This window comes from Phalacrocorax aristotelis, chromosome 2, assembly GCF_949628215.1.
Source record: "Phalacrocorax aristotelis chromosome 2, bGulAri2.1, whole genome shotgun sequence".
NCBI classification, from domain to species: Eukaryota; Metazoa; Chordata; class Aves; order Suliformes; family Phalacrocoracidae; genus Phalacrocorax; species Phalacrocorax aristotelis.
Window position 1 is genome coordinate 143415449 of NC_134277.1, and position 25761 is coordinate 143441209.

Here is a 25761-nt window from a genome sequence, read left to right on the forward strand (position 1 = left end):
TGCTTTAACAGTGAAGCTGCAGCGTGTTTCTTAGTCAGCTTTGAGACAGCTGAATGCTATTTAAATCTTCATTGAGTTGCTTTACCTGCAGGCGGAGAGTGACTCTCTCCTAACAAAACTATACCAGTGACCTGAATCAATTACTTTGCACAACTAAGAGCTCTAAGTCCCCCTTCTCTTTTAGGGCCACATCCATTTTGTTAGAGTTCTTCACATATTTATGTAGCTAATAATTGCTAACCATTGGACAACATTAGAATTGGCTAAGCTTGGAAATCCTGTAGGATGGGAGTTAATTTAATCAGCATGGCTGATATTACGAAAAAAATCAAGATTACCATATTTTCAGTAGATTAAGAGAAATATTGCAATTATAGTTATCAAAAAATTTGTTTGTTGGTGTGTAAGGGTGCAGCAAACTCCTCTATAAAAAGTTAGAGGACTGCTACCCTCTAAATTCATGTGCTGGGTTTTTTAATTAAAGCTGTTTAACTTCTTGCTTAGTACGATATGATTAAAAAAAACAGTTAATGTGTATTTTTTTTCTTTTTCCTATGATCTGACTAAATTTTTGAGATGCTGACATTGCAGTGATGGAGAGAGTACAAACTGTGGCTATCTGTAACACAGGATCTGTGTCCATCCACACCAAGGGCTGGATCTAGACTTCACTGTTTTGTTGTGATGGTTCCAGGTCCTGGCTACTGTATCATAACTAGAGCCATGACTACTTAATAGCATCCTTAAGTTTGGGGTTTATTGCATGACTGAGGCTTCGTTTTTTCTACTACAGTCTTACCTGAAGCTTTTTGTTAGTAGGTCACCTGCTGTGGGATCATATGTTTATGTTCTGACTTTGCTATTGGAATGTCAAAATGTTTTTTTGCATTTCAATTTCTGTTTTACTGTACTTTAATTCCAGTAAGTGTTACACAGTAAGCTACAGTTACACCTTCTCTCTGTACTGGGAACCTTCAAAATAGACCAGATAATTGGAAAATGTTAGGAGTATCTTTTAATTGGTGGTTATTGCTACAGTAGTTTTCCACTGAAATACTTTCTAACTGCTCTTGCAAATATCTCTTATTATAATATAATCATACAAAGTGTTTTGAGCAGTTGGTAGGAATGACTGCAAATACTTTCTAAATATTATAAAAGTTTGATTTATTTTGGTTTTTGAGTTGCATATTGGACCTAAACAGCTTGCCTGTTTGCCTTGCTACCAAATGCATACGTGTGACTGTCTTGCATCTCTTCTGAATATGATTCTACGATCTTTTTAGGATCTTAGTGACTTTTAGATTGTCCTCCGTTTCTTTGCCTGTCATGTATTTTCAGAAGTATTCGTTTGTGTAGTTTATCTCTGCTTGTATGCAACTAAAAGTTTTGGCACTAGATGGCAGTCATAGTCTTGCAGCCTTGATATAAAATTTTGAAGGATTTTAATATTGGCTTAATTTTTCAATGCAGCAGCTGCTAAGTATACTGCCAAAATAACACCGTATAAGTGTGTTTTACTGCTGTATGACTTCAACTTCTGGAACCTTTTTTCTGTTTTTCAAATAGCCTGAGGAGGCTCCTTCGCTTGCTGTTTCTACTGAGCCATCTGTAATTGTATCAGAGAGCGATTCTGACAAGATCGCTTCCCAAGTGCCACAGATGCTGCAAGAGACAGATGTTTCTAGTCCCAATATTAAGCAAAACAGTGTGCCTCCTCCACAGAGTAAGTATCTCTCAGTACAATTCATTCGACTGACTTCAGGGTATACTTTTTTTCCCCATAGAGCGTGTATAGTCAGAATGCTTTGCTCTGAGGTTTGGGTTCAGAGTGCCGTATCAGGTACTTATGCATTTCATTTATATATCTTGCCATATTTTACCTTTTGTTTGAAGTACGTTGACAAATGTACTTTCGCTGTGAGGAAAAACTGGTATTTTTTTTCTCAAAAAGCACTCGTGTGCTTGAATGACTGAAAATGTCTGTTGGCCTTGTCCAGTCCTTAACAGACATTTGTACCTACTCTTCACCGTCAGGACTGGAGCTCCATGCTGTGACTGAGTAGTTCTGCCAACGCTGTTTCAAAGGGCTGCTTGCGAGTGTTCAGTGGAACAGATGGGTACTAACATAGCAGTTGACAGGATGTTTAGCTACAAGAAGTTTGGAAAAAAATGCATGCAACTCAATTTTCAACCAACTGGGGTTTTTTTGCCTCAGCCTGGCTCATTAACATCTTTTTCCGTATGCTTCCGTGAAATGCAGTAATCATGGAAGAAAACAGTTGCTAATATGGGAGTAAAAGGTATTGGGTTATGCATTTGTTTTTGTAGCCTAACAGCACGTACATCTGGTGAACTACTACAGGTGTATTGCTTTTTAAAAAATACACTGTGCAGAGAGATGTCAAACGTCTCCTCTGTTGCAGGGTGCTCACCTGTTAAGACAGAAAAATTAGAAGGGAAGTCAGGATGTGAAAGGCACTGCTTTTAAAAGAAAAATTGTTTGAATTAGGCTTTTTAGTAAGACTAATAAATACTGACATTTCATAAGAACACTCTGGCAAAGTGTTGAAGTAACAAACTAGTTTTTAATGACTGTGTAAGAAACTAGACTTCATAATATTGGTCTCATTCAACTTCAGTAATTGGTTTCTTGGTTTTGCATATATTAAGCAGGATCTTTCAGGTCAATGTGTCAACTTACAACTTTTTGCTCTGGTTCTAAAACATGAAGGCTTTTGTGACTCATTCATGCCTCAGCAGTTGAATGTCACTTATGTTCAGCATACAAAATACTTTACCTGGTTTACCACTTTAAGCAGCCAGCATGTTTTAAGGCAATCTGTTTTATTAAAATAACATAGTGCTGCTTTATTTGGTTATGGATTCCATGTAACCACATCTATATGTAGTTCATTATCTTTAAAAATACTCTTCTCACATGTCACTCGCTGCTTGCGAGAGTTCAGTGGAACAGATGGGTACTAACACAGCAGCTGACGGGACGTTTAGCTACCAGTGGTTAAAAAGTGTAATCTGATAAAAGTGAACAATTAATGTACATGTACACAATTGACATTATTTCCAGTGAGCCAAAGAATAATAATGACCTTACTGTAAATAATATATTCACAAAATGAATTGCCTTCCTTGTCTCACTTTTTGTGGTGTAAAAAGGTAGATTGAAATTAGCAAATGTTTGTTTAGATGAACTTCAGATTAGACTGTTCGGGAGAAGCAGATAAATACAACTCTTCTTCAAAAATCACACTAGCTGATTGTTCTGAATTACTTCATAATAATATGGGATGTACTATCCAGGATTTTAAAAGTCAATTCTGTGTAAACCTTCTCAGACCTAACAATGCAGTTATGTTTTGTTTTTAGCAAAGTCTGAAGAAAGCTGGGAATCCCCCAAACAAGTCAAAAAGAAGAAAAAAGCAAGAAGGGAAACGTGAACTTCCCGAGATGGACATGTGTTGCTGAATACTGTCATGAAGATTATGCTGTTTATGCAATAATTTGTGAACATGTACAGAATTTTATATAAATTTCAAACGATTTTTAAAAACAGAACTGCTGTGAACACAAACATCTTTAAAAAGGAATCAGAGGAAAGTAACTTTATGATATAGCAAACAGAACATGCTACATCTGAAAGACATTCTGAAGAGTCTGTGTTTTTCCAACTTTTGGAGAGAGATCTTAATTAAAAAAACTGGTTTTACAAAACAGTGCCCTGTTTACAACAGATTATACTCATCTACAGCTGCGGATAAAAGATTAATTTCAAGGAAGGGTTTTCTGTAAAAATAACTGTCTGTACAATAGTGGGTGTTTCTTGCCTCTCTTACGAGTGATGCATTAGAAGCACAGAATGTCAACCATTTGAATTTGTTTCATGCCTAAATCAAAGTGCTTTGATTAAATACATAATCTGCCATATCTTTACAGTAAGTTGGTTAGCAAGTCTGCTAGCTGTTACAGGAATCGCAAGTGCAAATCATTAACCATTTGTACAGTCAGACCTTCATGGTTTATTATATGAAGTTAACAATAAAACTGCTTTGGGTTAAAAGATTGAGAATGTGATTTGAAACTTGAGTATGGTTCATGAAGTTATTTTTGATAATGTCTATTACCTTACTTGAATTGTTGAAGATAACAGTATATTTTTAAGAATGCAGTAACGTGCATTAAATTGGTTTTCTCCTTCATTCCCTACACACTTTGGTTGATTCAGACTCCCATCTAAACCTGTCTCCTATCAACTTTTAAACTTGTGGAATGAATTGAAATCAAACGTTCCCTTCCCTTAACACTTTTTAACTTGCCATACCCAATTCTGTTCTGCCATATCCAATTCTGTTCTATTCTGTATTACTGAAACTCTGAAGAAAGCAAAGCGAACTCTTCTCATTCACAAATTATGTGGGATTTCAAAGATCTGTTGGAGAACTGGAGTGGCTTCAGACAGCTTTAATTGACATTGTCAAGACCAGTTATCAGGAACACATTTTTTTACTGCCTTAACCTGTAGTATGTAGAATGTGTCTAGACTTCTGGACAGGAGTTAGTGTTTTTATATTAAAAAAATTAAAATTCATGCAAGTATAGCAGTTGCAAAATAAAGACCATTTCCTGCTTGAAACTGTTAATTAAAATGGTGTTTAAGACGTGTTGTCATTTTCAGGCACTGTGTAATTACATGGTATCAAACTGGCAGATGTGCTTGTGTCTGTAAGGTGCATGCTCAGCCATGTACACTGTAAATAGCCTTTACAAAAATTTGATTGGTAAGGATGGTAATTAACATCACCTGGTAAATTCAGATAAAGAAGAGCCAAGATTTTTTCAAATGGCTGCTGGTTTTGTGGCACAAACAGAATTGTTAACAGCTGTAACACATGGTACTGATCAACAATCTTGTTACTCTTCCTGTACTTGACTGCAGTTCTAATAAATGGATACTAACTTGCACAGGTATTAACCCCTGTATATCAGGAACATGTGACACTCTAAATTGATTTGTTAAAATAAATTGAGCATATCGGCAGTATTGATTTATTTACTGGGAGGGAGTGATGCCTAAGACTGATACCTGTCAAGATACATGTAAAATAAATTAAGAACTGAAGTACAGTTTTTCAAGGAGTATCTTAAGGCAAACACAAAAATAGGATATTACAAAATCATGCAGAGTCCTTTGCATGTAAATAATATTTTAATTTTACTTGTCTTCATAGTAATGGTTAAAAAGAATACCCTTTGAATTCAGGTTCATGATGTATGTCCAAAATGTCCGTTTCCAATCTGTATGTTGTGCTACAAGCCTATTTGGTGAAAAAATAGGAAGATTTTATGTAATGAGAGAGACTGCCCCCAAGGGCTTTTACCGCATAAATTCTTTTTTTTCTCTTGAAGATAAAATTGGTGATATTACTGGGTTTGTAAGCTCTAGCTCTTGAATAGCTTGTCATTCTGGAAAAAAGCAAACTAGCTAACAACGTAGGAACCCTGCTAGTTAACTGCTACTGCTAGGCAGGATCATATAAATGCATAGCCTTCCTTTCAAAATGTTGTTACCTATTTAGCAGCACCTCTTACTGTTTTCTTAATGTGCAGTTTCAACATCTTAGAAAGTGAAACTTGCTTTATTTGGTATTCATTAAAGAGGTAGTAACTGTATAGCATATTGTCTATAACTAGAAACTTGGTTATATATGTACTGTCATGTTTCTATGGCTCAAGCAGTGGTTAGTCTTAGTGATACACTGAATCCAGACTTTGGTACTTGGATAGAAAAAGAAAACACCATTTAAAGAAACTTAATATTTTTTCTTTTTTTCTCTCATTTTTTTTTTTTTGGTTGTTGAATGCATGGAATGGTTTCATAAATTCAGTATGTTGGGTTTTTCTAAATACTCTGGAATTATTTGTATGCGTAATTTAAACTTGTGATGATGTGTAATTGGATAGTCATGGCATATTTTTATTTCTTTTGTGGGGAGGGAAAGGTGTACAGAATTCCTGTGTGCTTGTTACAGAGGTAACAACTGTGCATTGGTTTGGAGGGGGGTGAAAAGTGTATTTCTGCCCTTTCAGAAGTCTAAAGAAAAAAGTGCAAGAAAAAAAAGCACTACTTTAATATTTACTAAGAAAGAATGTACATATTAAAAACATTTCAAACTTTATAGAAATACTTCTAGTACTGTTGTGTTGTAACTGAATTGTATCTCTCTGGAAACTGCCTTATTAATACTTCCTAGCCATGGGATCGTCCGGTGAATATGGCTTTTGAAGAGTGCAGACAGAATACACGGTGTAAGCAGACTCTCGGCTATTACTGATTATAGTTGTTTTGCCTTTAAATGACTCAAGCTGGTTGCCAGTCAAGATTTCAGTTGTAAAAAAAAAAAAAAAAAAAAACCAAAAACAAACAAACAAACAAACAAAGTCTCTTGCAGCCACTTGTACCTGTGAGTCTCCTCCTGGTGACCGCTGAGTACTAATGATGTTCCCATTTCCAGGCTAGTACTGAAAGATTTCTTCATTGTTCTGCTGTAAATGGAAGGAAAGAAAAAAACCACACAACTAAAACTGAATTTGTGCTTAAAAGATACTGCTAAATCTATTTTACTGTTAAAATTCCAAGTGAGTTGCTTCATTTCAGAATTAAGAGCATCAGTTGAGGCAGTTTGGATGGGGGAAAGGACAAGAAGGGCTGTTTGGCCACTAGTTCAAACCTGAAAGTAGTGTGGTATGACCACAGATTTGATTCCCTGCAGGACTCGGAGAACTGCTGTTAGTCGGGATGGATGCTGGGAATGAAGCAGGAGAAGCTTGTCCTTTGACAGACGAGTCGGGGGGCAGAATTGTTGTTTATTCATAGCATGTTGCTGTTAATGGTTCACAGACCCCTCCTGTTGAAACTTGGTCGAATTGCTGAAATTGTCTGGTCTCCATATTGGGTCCCTTCAGTTTATGAAATTATTAAACTTCTGTTGTTTTAAATATCTTGTTAGTTGTACCAAGCTGAAGGTTTCTGGTTCACTGAAAATCAGTTTCTTTACTGAAACTCTGATGTATTTAATTTTGGTGTATTCTGGAAAGGAAAACTGCATTTAAAACTCGTAACGTGAAACTGCTGGTTTCAGGGTTTCATACAATGCCCTTAGGAAAAAAAAAAACATGCCTAGGAACATCTGCAGCTCAAAGCAAGTACATTTTCTATCCTAATTGTAGCATCAAGTGACCTCTTGGCTCAGTATTTTTAATTCAGTCGGTGGCAGAGGGTAAGTCATGGACCACTCAGAACCGGATCACTACAATGAACTCATAAAACCGACTGGTTCAAGACGGTTCCTTGTTTTCTCAGGGACAGCAAATCTTTTACACACACAGTGTTTCCACTTAGCTGTTCAATAGGCTCTGATGTGGAGATAAATGACTCCTTATTTCAAATATCTGATGAAGTATAAACCAAATACTTTGTTACTGAGAGCTTTGTTTTTGGAGGCCGTTCTGACTTAGGCTGCCACAGCGTGTTTTTCATGAGTATGCTATTTCCTTGGCCATCCTTATCTGTGTAGCGAAGGAGCAAAGTTGTGCCTTGAGCTACATCTGCAAGTTAAGCTCCGGATGGGAAATAACTCCCCTCTGATGGGATACTGTAACTTGGACTCGCTCACCCTCCAACCGCCAGGCTTTAATGTGTGCTTTGAAGAGGCATGCTGGACTGGAGACGAGTGTCTTCCTGAGCCCGAGCCAGTTAGCTAAAGAATAGAAGCTGCATCAACTGGTGGTCCCTCTGAGCGGGGCCAAGTGGCTGGGTGTATGTCCAAGGAGATGTGCAAGCTTTCCATCTGCTCTCACAAGTCTCCAAAGGCATTGTGAAAGATTGGTAACCTTGCATTTTCACCTGTACATGTAGGCAGCTATTTTGTGTGGAAAATGTCTGCAGCCATGTCCAAAATTAGTACAGAATGAGTTTTCTCAAGAAGTTGCCATCGCTGGAAGTTCGGATCTGACCCAAGTCCAGTCCCTACATGAGCAGAGGTCTATCGTATGTGAAATCGGTTTGCTGGCCCCTTCTGGTTTATAATCTGTGCTTACTAAAAGGAAGGCAACATCTTTCAGAAGGGGAAAGAGACAATCCTGAAGCTGTCATTACAATTTACAAAAAGCTAGAGGCTGGATTCTAGACTGGCTGCAAGAGTTAAATCATCCTGATTTGAAGTTACCTTACTTATAGCTCAGATGAATTAATTTTCCTTTAAATTTCCACTTTTAGTTAGCTCGTTTGCTAGTGAACAGCAATGTTGAATTTCCTATTTGTGTATACTGTGATTAGGTATTTCCTTAAACTTTTCTTCATTGCCTTGAAAACTGAAAGAATTGCCTTACGAAGGGCTGAGAGGAGCTCAGGCTGTTTAGTTCACTCTTCCCTCCTCTGAGCCCCCTCACCTTTTTTCCTTTCATTTGATCTGCACACACAAGCTCCTGAAATGCTCCCAAATGTGGTTGTGCCAATGTCAACTGCTGTTGCTTTGTGCTTGCCCAGGAGAAGGAGGGCTGACTGAAATAGGTGATACTCCATATGTCTGTAATAATCCATACTTTGGGAGCTGAGGTATTTCAGAGATCTAGCACATGCTGAAACTTGTTTTCTTAATTCTTGGTTCATCTTTCAGTTCCTCATCTTGCTTATTCAAAACTGAAAGGCAAGGTATGATGACTGGTAAGGTAATTTCTTCCTGACTAAGCTTGAAGTATCCCAAAATGTAATTGGCAAAACTATTTTTGCAGCCATAATGTTTTCCTTAAACTTCCTTTTATCCAATCTTGGAGTGAGGAGGGGGGAAAGCTCTTCAAACTCCTTTGAGGAGTTTTCATCCAGAAGAGTTGGAAAGACCATCAGCGTTCCTCATACAGGCACCTGTTTTGCCAGGTAACCCAGTGATGAGTCCTCCCCTACGCCTTTGACTATGACTTTGGAGATGTATTTGTGCTTTAACTGAGGGACTGTGAAATCTCTAGAGGAGATCTCAAACTAAACACAAAAAAGGGATTTACATTCAAATTCAGTGAGATTTAAAAAAGAAAAAAAGCTGGCTGGTTATGCTTCCGTATTGTTGAATGCAGTAAAAGTACGAACAAAAACCACAGACTACTATAAAATTCCACAAAACTGCTACCTGGCTTTTCATATACAAATGGATTTTTTCTGTGGTGTGCATAAAACATGTCTCGATAGTTGCATTTTCTGTCAGTCAAATCCTGCTTGGACTTTTCATGGTGTTTTTCTCCAGATGTTTGGTTAAGAGTTTGAGAGGTCCATGTGTTCTCCTCCAGAGACTGTACTGCTTCGGACTATGCAGTGCTAGGCAGCATCCTTTTCATAATCACCAAGAGAGTTTAGATGCTTCTGAATTACATAAGAAGGTAATCCGTCAGTATTTGCTTTTCTGATAGTGTAGCAACAAAAAAAAACCTCAACCTATAAATTCAGTGAAACAAAGGCTGTAGTCTTGGCCCAACTGAGTTTTGCCAGGGACAGTTTAGGAGTGGGCAGCTCCCTCAGGTACCTGTTCCAAGTCACCTGTCCGTTACAAGTAACCCCGCCGCACTAGCATCATCCTTCATTTGACTCTAGAACTATTCCGTTCCAGTTTTGTGTCTTAGTTACACTGGCCTTTAGCTTGGCTATAAAGCTAGGGTCTTTCAAGTTCTTTGAAACTTTTTCAGACAAATCCCTTTCTCCGTGCTTGCCAGCATGGTCTGAGCAGCCACTTCAAGAAGAACCAAATCTGAGACTGTAGGATGACTCGTGCACTCCTGTAGCACAGCTGGGCAACACCCTACAGCAGCAGTGCCAGTTCACCCACACCCACACCTACCCTGCCTGTTTGACTCGCCCCCAGAAGGTGCAAGTGTGGCTGTTAAATAAGGCCAAGGCTACGGTGGTACTTGAGAAATATTCTTTCTCCAGTATTTCTGCTGTAAGTCAAGTCTGTGGCCCACGTAGAGTACGGTTAATATTGGTGTTACTTTAAGTACGAAACTTTCACAGTTGACTTTAACATGGCTGGGGGTGGGGGGTGTCTCCCCCTTCATAAATACCTTTAATTATTTTTCTGTCACCGTCATGCCTGGCTGATTATTTTAAAAACTTTTTAAAATTTTAATCATAGTAGAGATTTGACATATTTTCTTCCTTTTTGCTGGAATTACTTTCTGCAGCTTCCGGGGACAAAGGTTCAAAGAGCTGTCAGCTCTGAACTAATGTGATGATTTAATTTAAAAAAAAAAAAAAAAAGAAAAAAGGAAAACCTGTTTTTTTAATAAGCAAAAATAATGTTACTCAGATTTGACCTAGGGATTGAACACTTTTGAACAGTAGTAGTAGTAAAATGTACTTCAGTGCTTTTCTGGAGTGGGCTCAGGATGCTCAGCACTTGGTAGAACTGAGCTGGAAAATCAATACTGTGCTATTTTACATTCATATGCTACAGAGATGCAGTTCAAAGTCATCCAAGTCATGCAGCCTGTTGTTAACTGTGGAACTTACTTCTTTATAATGTTTAAGGAGCGTGTCTCTTACTGTGAGTCCTTAGTAGGCAAGCAGAACAACAGATTTAGTGATTGTTTTTGTAATGATTAAAACACTTTAGCTTGTATTGCCTTGAATATTAAAAATACTTTGTAGACTGTGACACAGATGCATAATTAAAGGGTTCCAAAGCCTGGCACATTGGTGATTGAGAGGGGTGGGTTTTACATACCCAAGGATTGCCAAGTGTTTTGGATTCCTGCAGTCACATCATGCAAATACTAGGCTAGGGAAACTTAGAAGTGTGTGTCACATCAGAAAATAGCTTTTTGCCTGTTCACTTCCAGGCAGAACATCTGTCGTGCATCACAAGATCAACATGTGGAAGCATGTGGAAGGAGGATCGCAAGTGCTTCACTTTGCATTAATAATTCCATCACTAAAAACCTCGACTTTGTGCTGGTGTGCCACTGGGATTCATCGCTTCGTGCTGCCAGAGACCATCATGCTGGAACACATTGGAGGGCATGAATCAGTCTGAGGTTTTAAACTCTTTAGACATAATCATTCCAAATATTTCTTGAGCAGTCGACCTCAAAGGAAGTATTTTGACAAGTTAACTGGGGAAAGAATTCCTAACTGCAAACTGTGTTCTCAATTTATGGCAAACCAGTGGCTCAGCCCTGCTCCAAATGAAGTGAGCTGTCAGCAGGGTGTTCTGCCAGGGCTTTAGGGATGTTTCTGTCAGCACAGTAAAAACTCTCAGTGAGGGGTGCTGCCCATCTTGCAAATATGAAGGTGTCCTATGTGGCAGTTAAGTGGTTTAAGGGCTCATAGACACAAAACATCAAAGGGGAAGAGGGAAAATATGCAGATTTGCATTTTCAAAGTATGCTTGGTTTTGGAGAATGTCATGTTGGTGATCAGTTAGTTTTATATTACAACTGAAAAGAAAGTCGGATGCTGAGAAGCATAGCAGTGTTAGGTACTTCACTACGAGAGTGTGCTACGCAGGATGCACAGTAATGGTATTGTACTGTTACATACCTACCAGCTTGCCCCAACAAGTTTGACTTAATTTCAGAGTGCTATCAGAATCACTTTAAACGTTGACTGAATGAGATGCTGAGTTAGTACGAAATAGGAGGTACCTATCCCCAAGGTGACAAAGGTGTATCATTCTGGTCTGCAGAGATGGGGTTTCCATATGCCATGCCTAAGCCACTTGGATTCCAAAGGTTTGTACGTAGATGTTTGACACTAAATGGGTTCCAACAGAGATGATGACTTAGCATTGTGTGTTATTGAAGTTAAACTTTCTCTGTGCTTTTACCAGTCCATTACTGAATACCAACGTGCGTTGGGAGATCTCTGCAACGTTGGCTCAATCAGTATTTCCTGAAGTTGCTTCAGAGTATAATCAAACATGTTCAGATGTGCATGCCTATAAAATGCTTTACAGTCACAGTACAGTAATATACTTTGCAATAATGACCTCCATTATAAGGTTTATATAAAACTTCTCTGAGCAACCTGATCTAGTTGAAGATGTCCCTGCTCACTGCAGGGGGGTTGGACTAGATGGCCTCTAAAGGTCCCTTCCAACCCAAACCATTCTTTCATTCTGTGATTCTGTTGGCACACACAGCAGAAAGCAGTGTGATTGTGAGACATGCTTTTGAAGTTATGTTTATACTTCACTTGGAGATCAGTTGCCAAATAATTTTATTTCAGTAGAATTATATTGGTATTTATGATGCCATTTGCTATACAAAGTGGAGGATGAAAAATTAGGCATGTGGTTTAAACTATCAATGTAACATCTGGCACGAGGGATCCTAAGAGGACATTTTGGACATTTGGGGGAGCCTGTGATGAAAAGAAGCCAAGAATATCTTTGGTTTCTATAATTGAAAGAACACTACCAGTCTTGATCTGTGTCTCTTTAGAAGAAACAATGTAAAATATACAGTACTAGAGAGCTTCAGCCTCACCCCGCACACGTACACCTGATACCAGTGGCTCCATCTTATGTAGTTTTTAATCTAGATTTCCTAGCCACATTTCCCAATACATACAAAAGATTTATAAATTGGAACAAACTTCATCCAATTAAACTTTCTGCACTGTCTGCGCCATAAATGTGTGTTTACCTTGCTGTTGAAGTAACAAATCCATCTGTTCTGTATCTCTGCACTTCATGAAGGACGTACTGTGGACCTGTAATTATAGATAGTGTATATAAAAGTTGTTACACTGCATGTACAGGAGATGCAGTTTGCCTCTTGCATGGGCTGCAGAAAAAGGCAAGTATTGGCTAACTGTGTTTGAACTGCTATCATGTGCTCAGCAAGTCAACCATCAAGGGGATTCAGGGCAGACTGCTGAAGGGGGCAAACCCAGTTGATGTTTTCACAGTATAAAGCCACCAGCTCCTACGGTACGTTTTGCAGGCTTGGCTCGGAAGCAAGTGCTCCCCGTTGGTGACTCCATATTAAGCAGCAAATGGGTAAATGGGCAGAGGATGTGACACTCTGAGAAAGTCAAGTGCTTTTCTTAGCATAGAAAAAAAATAATATGGGTGAGACTGGAAGTTTCCGTAAAGCTCCATGGCAAACCTCTGCCTGCGGTGAACACCAGTGAGAAGAACTGGATGGCATGTCCTGGAGTTTGTTCAAGAGTCCAGTAAACTTGGAAACAAACTCCATAGACATTCAAAGTAATGATGGTGATGCTATTCAGTTACTTTAAAGTTGCTAATAGCTCAAAGCGCAGGCTTTTGGTGCACATGGTTTAATGCACTAAAGAATAAAGTGCACCTGGAGGAAAGTCTAAGCAGGCGCCCAAGTACAGTGGTGAGTTACTGCTTGAAACCTGACTATCATCTAAAAATATTAAACTGGGAAGTGTTTGCTGCGTAAGTTACAGGCAGTAATAAATTACCATTATGGAAGATGTGTTCTTTTAATCCTTCTTGACTGTACATAAAAATCAGTGTTGGTTCTCAATAGGATGGAAGAAAAGGATTTATCAGTGGACTGAGATTGTTAATAAAAGACAAAATGATCATGACTTCTACTAGATATAGGTAAAAAGAAATCCAAATAAATATGTAAACAGAACATGCTTTGTGAGCAAAACTGGGGGGAATATCTACATTCTTCTACATTAAAAGTGAGCTTTTAAAAGAGAGGGGGAAACCCATAATCATATAATGAAAAAGGGAATAAAATCTGGCAGTGTTCCCAGTGTTGAGCCATACTCAGATGAATCCATAAATTAAACATTAACTAATCTAACTAATGGAACTAAAAGGAAGTAAATACTATTTGATGTATATTAGCTTTTCTTAGAAGGTCTGCCTCTCCTATCAATCAAAGACCTGTGACCTGTCTGACCACAAATTCAACACAGTATTAAAAACTCTCACTGAGATTTCCTTTGCTCAAGCGATCTGGGAAGCAGTGAGACACTGCTGGCAACACAACAACCTATTTATCAAACAGCTCCGTCTCATCCTCATATGCTGTATTTCATGTTCTATAACTGTCTACAGGCTATGCATAAAATGTACCAGGTGGTTTAATACTGTGTCCAGCACAAGCACTCAGGCCAAAAGGCCAAAAAATCTCCAAGCCTGACCTTCCACTGGGTCGCTGTGGTAAAAGGTCAAGTGTAAATCCCAGGATGTTTGAATCCGAGTAGTGAAGAGGAGCGGGGGAACAATCCCAAATCTGTGTCCATTGATTAAATAAACACTGTTATGTCTGATGCTTGCAGTTTTCAAGGCTTTCACATAACTGTCTAGATCCCCACACTACTGAGAGAAGCAATAAACACACTTAAAGGACTGGAAGCAGTGTCTGATAAGTAGAGAATTAATTTGTCAAAAAGACTTGGAGAAGACTCTGTTGTAGAGTAAAAGTTACTATGATACAAGGTGCTAAAGGGCTCATTAGCCTGAAGGAGGAAGAGATGATGAGTTTGAGTTGGATACAAGACACCTGCTCTTACCAATTTGGTTGATAATGGTTAGAACCAAGATGCTGAGAATAGTGGTGGTGTCTTCGCTTCTCAGTGTCTTCAGGCGTGCTGAGCCAGGGGAGAGGAAAAGCCAAAGCACTTCCACTGCCCTGGGCATAAGGTGGGGCACAAGGTTCGCTAGCTCTGTTTAGCTGGGAGAACTAAAGTTATTACAGAAATTCACAGAATTCCCAAGGCAAAAGGAGAGAGAATTATTCTTTATTTACTGCTAAGGTACTGGTTAGTGGTATAGCAGCGCTGCAGGGTAGAAAGTTTCAGAGAATACACATCCTTTTAACATATTGTACTCCATCTTTAGATGTACTTTTCAGACTCTGTTTGACTTTATATACTTCACTTTCATGTATTTATCTCATAAGTCTTTTTACTAACATCAGTTATCTTCATTCAAGCTTGCCTTAGCGCTTTTAAAATTTCTGCTGAACTTGCAAATTACTACTAACCAAAAATTATTCTAGTGAGTAATCCAAATTTTCAAAATTATTAAACTTGTTGTGCCTTTCTTCTTTTAATCAACATCTAGATCAATCCAACCTGCTTCTGTAACAAAATAGTTCTTGTTTACCACCACAGTAAGGTTCACTTCTGCTGCATGAATTTCTTTGGTCTATACCTTCTGTGAATGGACATTTAAGAAGGGAAAAACATGTATGTGTCTCCCCATGATGAACGCCAGAGGCAGACAGAGCTACAAGACACTTGAAATTTTCAGACCCATCATTTCTTCTGCTTTGGCAATGTCACTAGGCAGCAGCCGAAACTTGTGATAGCTCCTGTCTAATCCCGAGGGAGAAAAGCTCAATTATGAGCCACAGGCAGCATTTCTGGTGCTTACCCAGGACCTGCTATCTACTAACACTCTTGTGTGGTGGCTGGCTGGCTGGCTAATTAGTACCCTTCAGTTCTGTTTTAAATAGTTTCTTCAGGGGAAGCCCTTGTGTATTGCTTTCCCATTGTGTGCTCTTATTAGAAACTATCCGGTGAGTTGAGTGGGTGATCTACACGGGGCTGAGGAACGTGCATAAGAAAGAAGGAGCGGCCAAAGGAGGCAGTCACACACCAACACCAATTCTCTGGTCTTCTACGAAACCCCAGGAGATCAGTGTACTGTCCTGCCATCGGGCTTGCTGCGTGCTCCCATGAAATGTGGAGCAATGGCCCAACTCTGCCAACCCCACAGATGAGATGCCCCAGTGAAGGGGCTAGGAAAGAGTTGCAGTTGCTTTGACTGCCAGAGGTCCCCTTAGAGGTGAGGGACCCTGAAATGGTAGTGAACACTAATGCCATGGCCCAAAAGACCTGGCAGCTAGACATGGTTACAAATGCCCCTCGGCTGTCACCTGCTGAGCTGATGGGGCATCCTGTTGGTCAAGGTGGGATCTATACATATCAGACTCGGGGAGCACACAGGAGGAACAAATTCCTTAGCAACATGGCCAAGAATAACACAGAAAACCTTGAAAAAACTGTCAGGAAAGGCTGAAAACTGTTCACGCTTTCACCCTACAGGCTGGGACATACAGATCTTCCAGAGAGACAAGGGAAAGGCCATGGCACAGTGGGGTGGAAGATCCTTTAGAGATCTGGCATCATGAGCCAAAGACTTGCACAGGGGAGCTCAGCTACTGCTGTTGGAGGAACTGGAGCATGAGATTAAATCTGTCTGATGCATAATTTTACTCCCCAAACAAGGAAATGCCCATACTGCATCCAGTGAACACTGTTCACTGCTCTCTTCAGATCTGGGTGGAGCCCTACTGCTATAGGATTCTTAAGCCTATAGGTACCTTCAGCAGCAGTTTTAATCATTGCCCATACCATATGAATTATTTGCTTGTTTTCAAAAATATAATAAATTGCTTAACCAGCCATTATGTTCTTGACTTGTGTTTTGAGGGGCAGGAGTTGAAGTTTGCAATAGATATTTGTTCCCTCTGTTAGGATGTTAACCCCTGCAGCCTGGTCAGCAGGGAGGAGGGATGGACTCTGTGGTAAGCCTATGTTAAATTTGTAATAGTGCTGACCCCATCATCTAGTTCTAGGGGTGGAACATATTGGGCATAAATTGCAGGGTTTTGGTAGCTGGGGGCTGCAGGGGTGCCCTCTGTGGAAGGACACTGTGCCCTGTGCTGGTCACAGCCAGTCCCTGACGGCTCTAATTCCAGTGTAAACATCTTTTGCAGGCCAAAACTTCAGTGAGGAGAACAGGTGGCAACACTGTGCAAACGTGTTAAGAAAGAACAGCAGGGGCAAGGGAGAGGAGAAAGGGAGGGAACACAAAAGAGCCACCTGAGGAGAAATGGAAGAGATACATGTTGGGGAGACATTGTTGGGGAGATGATGGGGCTGGTACTTTTGGAAGGAGGCACTCCATGCTGGAGCAGGTGCGTCTCTGAGGAGACTGCAGGACATGGATAGCATATTGTATCTGACACTGAAGAAAGACTTCCAGTGCATGTTACCAAATTGCAAATCTGCTGCCAGGCAAATAATTCCATAAAAGCCTAACCTGTTTCTGAGGTTTCTAGTGAATGTAGCACAGATGGTTTTTTCCCATGCAAAATGTTAACTTAATCTGCGAGGCTAGCATGAATGGGAAGGCCACAAAAAAAAAAAAAAAAAGAGCTGAATCTCAGTGTACTCCAGAGTTCACCAGACTTCTTGTGAGCCCTATATCTTCACAGTAAAACTGAGAGGCTTTTGAGTCAGCAAAGGGGAAGAGGAAGGAGGCAGTAAGGTGAGCTTTCTCTTGGAGAACATTTTGAGCGCTTGGCTTTTCTGATTTATGAGAGTAATGTATCAAAATATTTTAATTATATGCTTTTTAAAATCAGCGACTTTAAAACAGTTATGAAGCTGTGGCCTGGCCCAAGGGAGCTAGCGTTGCAAATGCAGTTGACCATCATGAAAGAAAATGTGTAAGTACATCAGTTGTCTAAGAGATTAGAATCAATATCTTCTATAAGGCAAATCATGACAAAATATCCCAGAAATGAGCTAAAAAGGTCCAGGTATTTCTCTCAACAATCAGAAGAGCACTTAAAAAGAAAGAAAGTGAAAAAAAAGGAAAAGAATTTGTTGTCGGTTGTCTGGTACTGAAATTTGAGTGTTTGACTAGCTTCGTGCAAATGGTTGCACACCAAGCGCTGTGTCATTGTGACGGCTCTCTTATAGGCTTCTTAGATGTATTATGAGTTGTAACATGTTGGAGGAAAATACTATTCTCACTCTGACCTTTTTTATACAAACCAGGAGAATTAAGGATCTTTTGAAACCATTTTGAATTGTGGAAGCAGTCCTATTTTATTGCACGTTGGACAGTCTTTGTGGCAGAGTAATAGTGTCAGACGTTTATTGGAGGGCTACTTTTTTTTAGAAAGCATGGGTGTTTTTTAAACTTTGCTGCATTAAATATTTTTGTAGCGCTGAATACTTGCAGCCATCCTGAAACACAGCAAGCTGAACAACAACTTGGACTCAAAATTACTCTTTACTACAATCACAGTCAATTTGCCAATGTTGTCACCACCCTGTGCCCCAGGACAATACCCAGACCTTGGTTTCTGGGCAATGTTTAACCCTTTTCTTATCTTGTCTTAACCTGGCCAAATACAAAACAATTAACAACTCAATTGCTCACTCTGGAGCATTTGGCTAATCCTACAAGCAGAAGATGTGGCTCCCTTGAGCTGTCCTTTTGTGTACGTGCTGTATGCAGTGTTGGGCAACAGTGTGATTGAATTATTCAAGGCCAATTGAAATATGCAGCACCATCTCTGTGGACTGTGAGTACAGACAGAAGGTAGGAATGATCGGCACCTTCCAAGCCACCTGTCCACATCAAGCCATCTTGCTCAGCTAGGTGTTAAAAAGGTTGGAAAGAGGAGTACCAGTAACCAATTTTAGTGAGCACTAGAAGGCACAAGAAAATGCCAAATGGATCAGAGCATCCTCTGGCAGGAGGAAGAAGTTGTCCCCTGGAGTGAGATGATCACTGGGGACACATGGGGGAGTACAGAGCAGAAGCAGGACACAGAATATACTGGATTTTTTTTTTTAACAGCTTGCAGCACAGAGGAGAATTGGCAATGAGCCAAAGTTGGGCTGGGTCCTTCTGCAGTGGGCTAGCGTAGCTCTCAGGATGTGCTGTGGGGAATAAGTGGCTGTACAAAATGAGTTTAGCGATTTACAGCTCTGCTGTGGTAAGGAGGGGCAGATGGAAGCCGTGAGTCTGCATTTCTCTTCTGGATACATCCTACAGCCTACATGCCAATCTATGGCTAAGCAACGGTGCATCAGGTTTTGACCCTGTTTCCGACTCAAATATTCCCTTGGAAAAATTCCTTACCATATAATGGATCCCACTGGAAATATCATATATTTTTTCAGCACAACTAAAACAAGTGCTTGTGAGTAGGCTGTTGATTCGCTTGAGTTCATAGCACTTTCGGAGCAAGGCACCGATATTGATCCTGTACAAGTTCTGATGTATAAAGATGATAATCCAGAGTGCCTCTTGTGACTCTAGGAACCTTGACAAAACTCAGATGTCATCCAGTTCAGAAGTTGTCCCTGGTGCATCTTAAATGATCTTTCACCACTCTGGGTGTAAGATCAGATTGGTGGATTCACGGCCACCTTTGTAAGAAGTGTTTGTTGTTTCTGGTTTTATAAAGCGAAGTGAATGGCACAGAGGCTTGAACTACAGCGGCTGTGGTTATGCGTCTGTAACTGTGGCAGTTCTCGGGCTCTGAAACAAATTAGTAAACAGTGAGTTTTGTAGATTTGTGAACACTTAATTTCTGCTGAATTTCTCTCTTGATACACAGTCAACAGCATACTTCTAAGGTCATTAAAGGTTTGTGTAACGGTACCAGTAAGTGGGTTTCCTTCTGCTAAGCAGTGGCTGCTGACGGCCATTTGGCATCGCTGCTAGCAGAGGGGCTCATGGCAGTGGGGGATGTGTGTGTTGGTGGTAAGGACTGGAGAGAGGAGACCAACATGGTGCCAGAAACTGCCTCCAACAGAAACTGCCGCCGGGGGCCGATGTCCCACCAGCCAACCCTCCCTCCAAAGATCTCCCTTAGCCAAGGCAGGAAAGCAAATTCTCCTCTGGATGAGAAAGCTGCACGCTTGACTTGCAGCAGCCCGGGTATCTTCTCTAAATCCATTTGCCTGCAAGAAATACGGATGGATTGCTGTGCATTGGTGCCCAGTGACCTCATACTGTAATCTGTGCTGTGACCATCCTGACTTTTTGTTTTAATTCAGTTTGGAGCTATGTCTTTGCCTCCACAACTGGTAGCAAGGGGAGTGAGCTGGGATCAGTGGGTGGGGCTCCCCAGAGCTGGTGGGGCTCCATGCAAGTCCGTAAGAGTGCTCGTGCCTGTGTGGTCAGTTGCTGATTAGAGCTGAAGACTCTAATTGCTGCAAGGCAGGGACTAGGTCTTCCATCTGCAAAGTATGTAGTATGCCACAGAAATAAAAATAGAAAGGAACAAATAAGACTTCATCATTTCCCTAAACTCTGCCTGTGATTTTATACTTCTCTGGACTTCTAGAGTTGGTGTGGTGGGTTGATGCCAGCTGGATGCCAGGTGCCCACCAAAGCCACCCTATCGCTCCCCCTCCTCAGCTGGACAGAGGAGAGAAAATATAACAAAAAGCTCGTGGGCCAAGGTAAGGAGAGGGAGATCACTCAGCAGTTACTCTCATGGGCAAAAGAGACTCAGCTCAGGAAAATTAATTTCATTTATTACCAATACCAACCAAAATAATAGTAGGATAATAAGAAATAAAACCAAACCTTAAAACACATTCCTCCCACCCCTCCCTTCTTCCTGGGCTCAACCTCACCCCCTATTTTCTCTACTTCCTCCCCGCAAGCAGTGCAGGGGATGGGGAATGGGTGTTGGGGTCAGTTCATTACACAATGTCTCTGCTGCTCCTTCCTCCTCAGGGGAGGGCTCCTCACTCTTCCCCTGCTCCAGCTTGGGGGCCTTCCCATGGGAAGCAGTCCTCCATTAACTTCTCCAACCTGTGTCCTTCCCACGGGCTGTAGTTCTTCATGAACAGCTCCAGTGTGGGTCTCCCATGCGGTCACAAGGCCTGCCAACAGCCCTGCTCCAGCGCGGGCTCCCCTCTCCATGGGTCCACAGGTCCTGCCAGGAGCCTGCTCTGGTGTGGGCTTCTCATGGGGTCTGTCATACACCGTTCCCAGATTATCATCTGCAGCATGACAGATGCAGCATGACGCTTCACTGATGAGACGCGAGGCAGTTAACATATACCACAATCTTATTAAATTTTCCACTGTCCTTAAGCAAGTCGCTTTAACCCATATAGTAAGCTCAATACATAGAGCAAGATACATGAAATCAGGGTAAGGAGGATACAACCTATTTGGCAGTCCAGTAGTCCGTGGCAAGGTCAAAGGTGATGGGGGTCCCCACACATCTTTGTACCCAGAGTCTTTATCACCACAGCACACCCTGCTATGTCTCTTGGAGCTGAACAGGGGCTGTTTGGGTAGAAAAATGAGGGGAAAGAGGAAGGTATGTGTCATGAGTTTAGCTGGGATAGAGTTAAAATTTCTTCACTGTAGCTGGAATAGTGCTGTGTTTTGGACTTAGTATGAGAATAATATTGATAACACACCGATGTTTTAGTTGTTGCTGGGTAGTGCTTGTACTAGTCAAGGACTTTTCCAGCCTCCCATGTTCTGCTGGGTGCACAAGAAGCCAGGAGGGGAGGCGACACAGCCAAGGCAGTTGATCCAAACTGACCAAAGGGTTATTCCATATCATATGATGTCATGCCCAGTGTATTAACTGGGGGAGTTGGCTGGGGGAAGCAGCAATCACAGCTCAGGGATCAGCAGCATTGGTTGGTGTGTGATGAGTGGTTGTATCACTTGTTGTTTGGGTATTTTTCCCTTCCTCCTGAGGTTTCACCTCTCTTTCTCTCTTGTTATTTTCCCTTTCATTAAGTTATTATTATTATTACTACTATTACTGTTTTATTGTAATTATTAAACTGTTCTTATCTCAACCCATGAGTTTTCTTACTTTGGCCCTTCTGATTCTCTCCCCCATTCCACAGGGGTGGGGGGAATGAGCGAGCAGCTGCGTGGGGCTTAGTTGCTGACTGGGGCTAAACCATGACAGAAGGCCTCATGGTTCAACAAAAATGTTCACACTTCTATAATTTAAAAGAGCAAGACAACTAAACCCTCAACCACAAATTGTGCTTGTGATTAGTGTTTAGCTGTGAGTGGGTGACAGCTTCGTGATTCGGTTTAAATACTTCCCTTGGGGTGTTCTGTTAGAAACTGTCCAGGCTCTTGACATAAATTTAAGCCTAATTTTCTGGCAGCTGATAAGCAGTGTAGGGAGAGGCAGAGGCATGTTACCAGAGTCTGCACAGTTGTGGCTGGGGGCTAAGCAAGGGGTGACCACCAAGTCTTCACCTAGTTCCACACCTCACCTCAGCCTCATCGTGGTGTTCCCCTCTTCAGCAGACCTCTGACATTAGTCCTGTCCCAGGGTTGGGACCCCACAGGGTCACAGCCTCCTTTGGATACCCACCTGCTCTGGCATGGCATTCTCCATGGGCTGCAGGTGGATATCTGCTCCACCAGGGACCTCCATGGGATGCAGGGGGACAGCCAGCCTCACCACGGTCTTCACCACAGGCTGCAGGGGAATCTCTGCTCTGGCATCTCAAGCATCTCCTCCCCCTCCTTCTTCACTGACCTTGGTGTCTGCAGGGTTGTTCTCAGATAGTCTCACTCCCCTCTCCAGCTGCAGTTGTGCAGGTTTTTTTTTTTTCCTCTTCTTAAATCTGTTATCCCAGAGGCACTACCACCATCGCTCATGGGCTTGGCCTTGGCCAGCGGAGGGTCCATCTTGGAGCTGGCTGGCATTGGCTCTATCAGACACGGGGGAAGCTTCCAGCAGCTTCTCACAGAAGCCACTCCTGTAGCCCCCCCCGCTACCAAAACCTTGCCACGCAAACCCAATACAGTTGGTTATAAATCAGGAGTGTGATACAGAGCCTGATGTTTCCTGATCTTTCCCATCAAGCTTTTTGAATGGAAATTAATAATTATACAGGAAACTGCTCTGAAGTAATTAGTGTTCACCTTCTCATTCTTCCTTCCTTTTTCTTCTGATGATGTCCAGATTAAAGCCATTGATGGGAAACCATAAGCAAAAGAAGACAGGCAGTTAATTTCTCCTTACAGAGATGAGAGCTGCACTGGGGGATGTTATAAGCAGCTACTGCCTCCAGCAGCTCTAGGACCTGGGGTTCCTCCTGCCAGGCTGCTGGAGCCCAACTTTTTGTGCCCATCCCAGGCTGATGGATGTGGCTGCTGCTTTCCCGTTTGCAGGCACAGGATACAGATGGGGATGGCTGCACAGATGGCTACAGACCAGGTGCTGCCTTCAGCTGTGCCTCTTACATGTAGGACCTGCAGAAGACCTAAGTGCAGATCAGCTGCTCCAGCCTGACATTTGCAAGTGAGTTTGGGGCAGATAGACTCTCACCTCCCCAGCAGCCAGCCCCAGGCTATGACCCATGGTCCCACTCCAGCCGCCAGCACTGAGCCCCTTACGCCCTCACTCATACCAATCCACTCAGTAGCTGGCACTTACTCCTTGCAGCCTCTGCACACACTGTGTGGAGAGTAAGAGTACACAAAGCGACAGTTAAAAAAGGTTTTATGAGACGAGAGAGTGATGGGGCACAAGGCTCTGTCAGAGAAGTGTACTTTGCACATGACCAGCCCCTTTTATACCCCTTTCTGTCTGATCACCACTTTGCTCCTTTCCCCTTCCCCTAATCATTCCTTCCTAAGTTTTGCAAAGTCCTCCTCAAATACCTCAAATCCTTCTGTTCCTCTTGTTTGCCCCTTCTTATCAGTTACAGAGTCCAGGTGACCCTCTCCAAAGCTGTGCCTAGAGCTCTTCAATGGCCCATCAATCAGTAACCGGAGACTCTTGGTCTTTGGCGTTGTCTCCATTGTCTCTTGTCCACCAGCTTGGCCTCTGTGCATCCTTGTTTATCACACCCCTCTTCACTTACTATCGCATTTGCTTTGAAAAGGTCAGGCCCTTGGTTAGGTAACTTTCATGAGCAGATGCTCTTACCTTCCACTTACACCTACAAGGTGTACATTCAAGGGTTTTGTGTCTGTGTCTAACTTCCTTACTTTCTGGTTTTAAAGGACAAGGTCTCTCAGTGTTATCCCAAAAAGCGGGTTCACTTGCCTGGTGTGCAAAACGCCAAACACCACACAGAGCAGAGGTATTTTATTCAATTTATTTTTGCACAAAGATTGGTGCTAGGTGGTAACTCACAAAGCCAGCACCCCACACCGAGAAACTACAAGGCATTTATACAGTTACATGAGTCAGTCACAACTAATATTCACATGCCTCAGCTAATAATTGGTTAATTTTTTTCACTTCGATGTAAAGGTACAGCTCACGTTTAATTTACTATGCATGCTCAAAGAGTAAGGGACTTATTAGTGGGGGTGGTTCCTGGCCTATGGGCCTGATTTTTAGTATTATAATGAGGATAGTTCCCCTAATGGGCACTCCGTTTTTGTTCTTATCAACATCCCAATTAGTTGTTCTCCTTGACTATACACTTTATCATCCTGTTCTCAGCATCTTCTGAGGCAGGATGTTTGCTTTGATTAGTCTCTCAGCTCTCCTCAAGGATATAGTCGTAAAACAAGTTCTTCTCTATCTCTCAGTTCCTGTCTCTCACTGTCAAATTCTGTTTTGCCAAGCTCACATAGTTCATTGTTATAGCTTAGCAGAAAATTCCAAAAATTCCATTTTCTTCAGGATATCATCGAGGTTACCAGTGAGGTAGTCCAGACCACATTGTTTGGGACTTTCCTTTTGTCTCTCGAATATTTGTTTTGTCGATATGGATGTTTCATCTTTACTAGAATTTTAGTGTCATTTTTTAATATGAATCTTGAAAATACAGTATTTGGCTTATGCATATAACCTAGTCAAAATTATAAATTCGGTGCCCAGTGGCTTTTCTCTTTAGGCACCTCCCTCCCCCTCCCCCTCCATCCCCCCACCCCCCCCGAAAAATGCTGAAAGTTTTATAAGGACAAGCTAAGAACAGAGGTTATGTAAAGTTCCTACCTGAAGTATTTTTAATGTAATTTACTAAGGTGGCTTTGTGAGTAGGGATAAGGCATAGTTAGAGATGTTCCTCCGTGCCAAGTTAGCTTTTATCTTGGAGTTCCTGTTCTGTGCAGATGTATGTATGAAATAAAGAAGAGTCCCAAAGCAACCATATAGAGAAATATTTGATTACTTTTCAGTGTTATATTTTGATGATAAATTGTGGGATTTGGTAGGAAGCCAAGATAGATGGCAGTAAAGAAATTATTCTTAGGGTCAGGCTAGGCATACAGACCTCCTTGTAGAATTTTCTTCGTTATTTCCACTAGCGAATGATACGAGTCTCCAATGATAAAATATGAAAAAGTCAGCTGCTTGGTAGGAAGTTTAGCTTCTACCTGCATCCGTGCTTGAATGTGCAGAATTGGGTCCTTCCTCCTAATGCTGCTTCCTCCACCACCATCAGGGCATTAACTACCGATAGGACAATGAGGTTAATGTTAACTTGTGTATCAGTTACAGGAGGCGATTCCGGCCTCCTTAACGTGAGCGACTTTGGGAGTGGATTAGGAGGGCACTATGCAAGAAAATAAATGCTCAGAGCTTCAGAATTCGGGGCAAATCCAAAGCATTCCACGCTCTCCTCCGATATTATCTCTCTTTATAGAGAAACGGAGTTTTATTCCTACTGGTTTGCCGGTCCAGAACTGCTAGGCGAGCTGCAAGCTTTGCTGAGGAAGCACCCCGCGGGTTCGCGCTCAGCAGCCTGGTCCAGGCGCAGCCGTGCTGGGAAGGGGTGGGTAGGACCACCAGGAGAATGGCACTTTTCCACCACCCGCGACATGCCGGGGCCACGCAGGCCAGGCTGTGAACGCCCTGAATTCCCTCAGCTTCGTGTTTTGAAACCTTTCCCTGCTTTGGTGTGAATGCTCCAGCGCTCCGGGGAGTTCTAGCTGGTCGGTGTCAGTGCGTGTGCGGGCATGGAGGGGTGTGGGGGCGGCTCCGCCG

General features: G+C 41.7%; 1 protein-coding gene across 1 annotated transcript in view; it reads left to right on the plus strand.

Annotated features, from left to right (window-relative positions):
* The window catches only part of MTDH (metadherin), a 33475-nt gene extending 27499 nt beyond the window's left edge, over positions 1-5976 (plus strand). Inside the window, exons 12-13 of the mRNA XM_075085463.1 lie at positions 1570-1726; positions 3388-5976. Of these exons, the coding sequence (XP_074941564.1) occupies positions 1570-1726; positions 3388-3458 (228 nt within the window). The 3' untranslated portion in view covers positions 3459-5976. The remainder of the gene's footprint in view (positions 1-1569; positions 1727-3387) is intronic.
* Positions 5977-25761: the final 19785 nt, after the last annotated feature.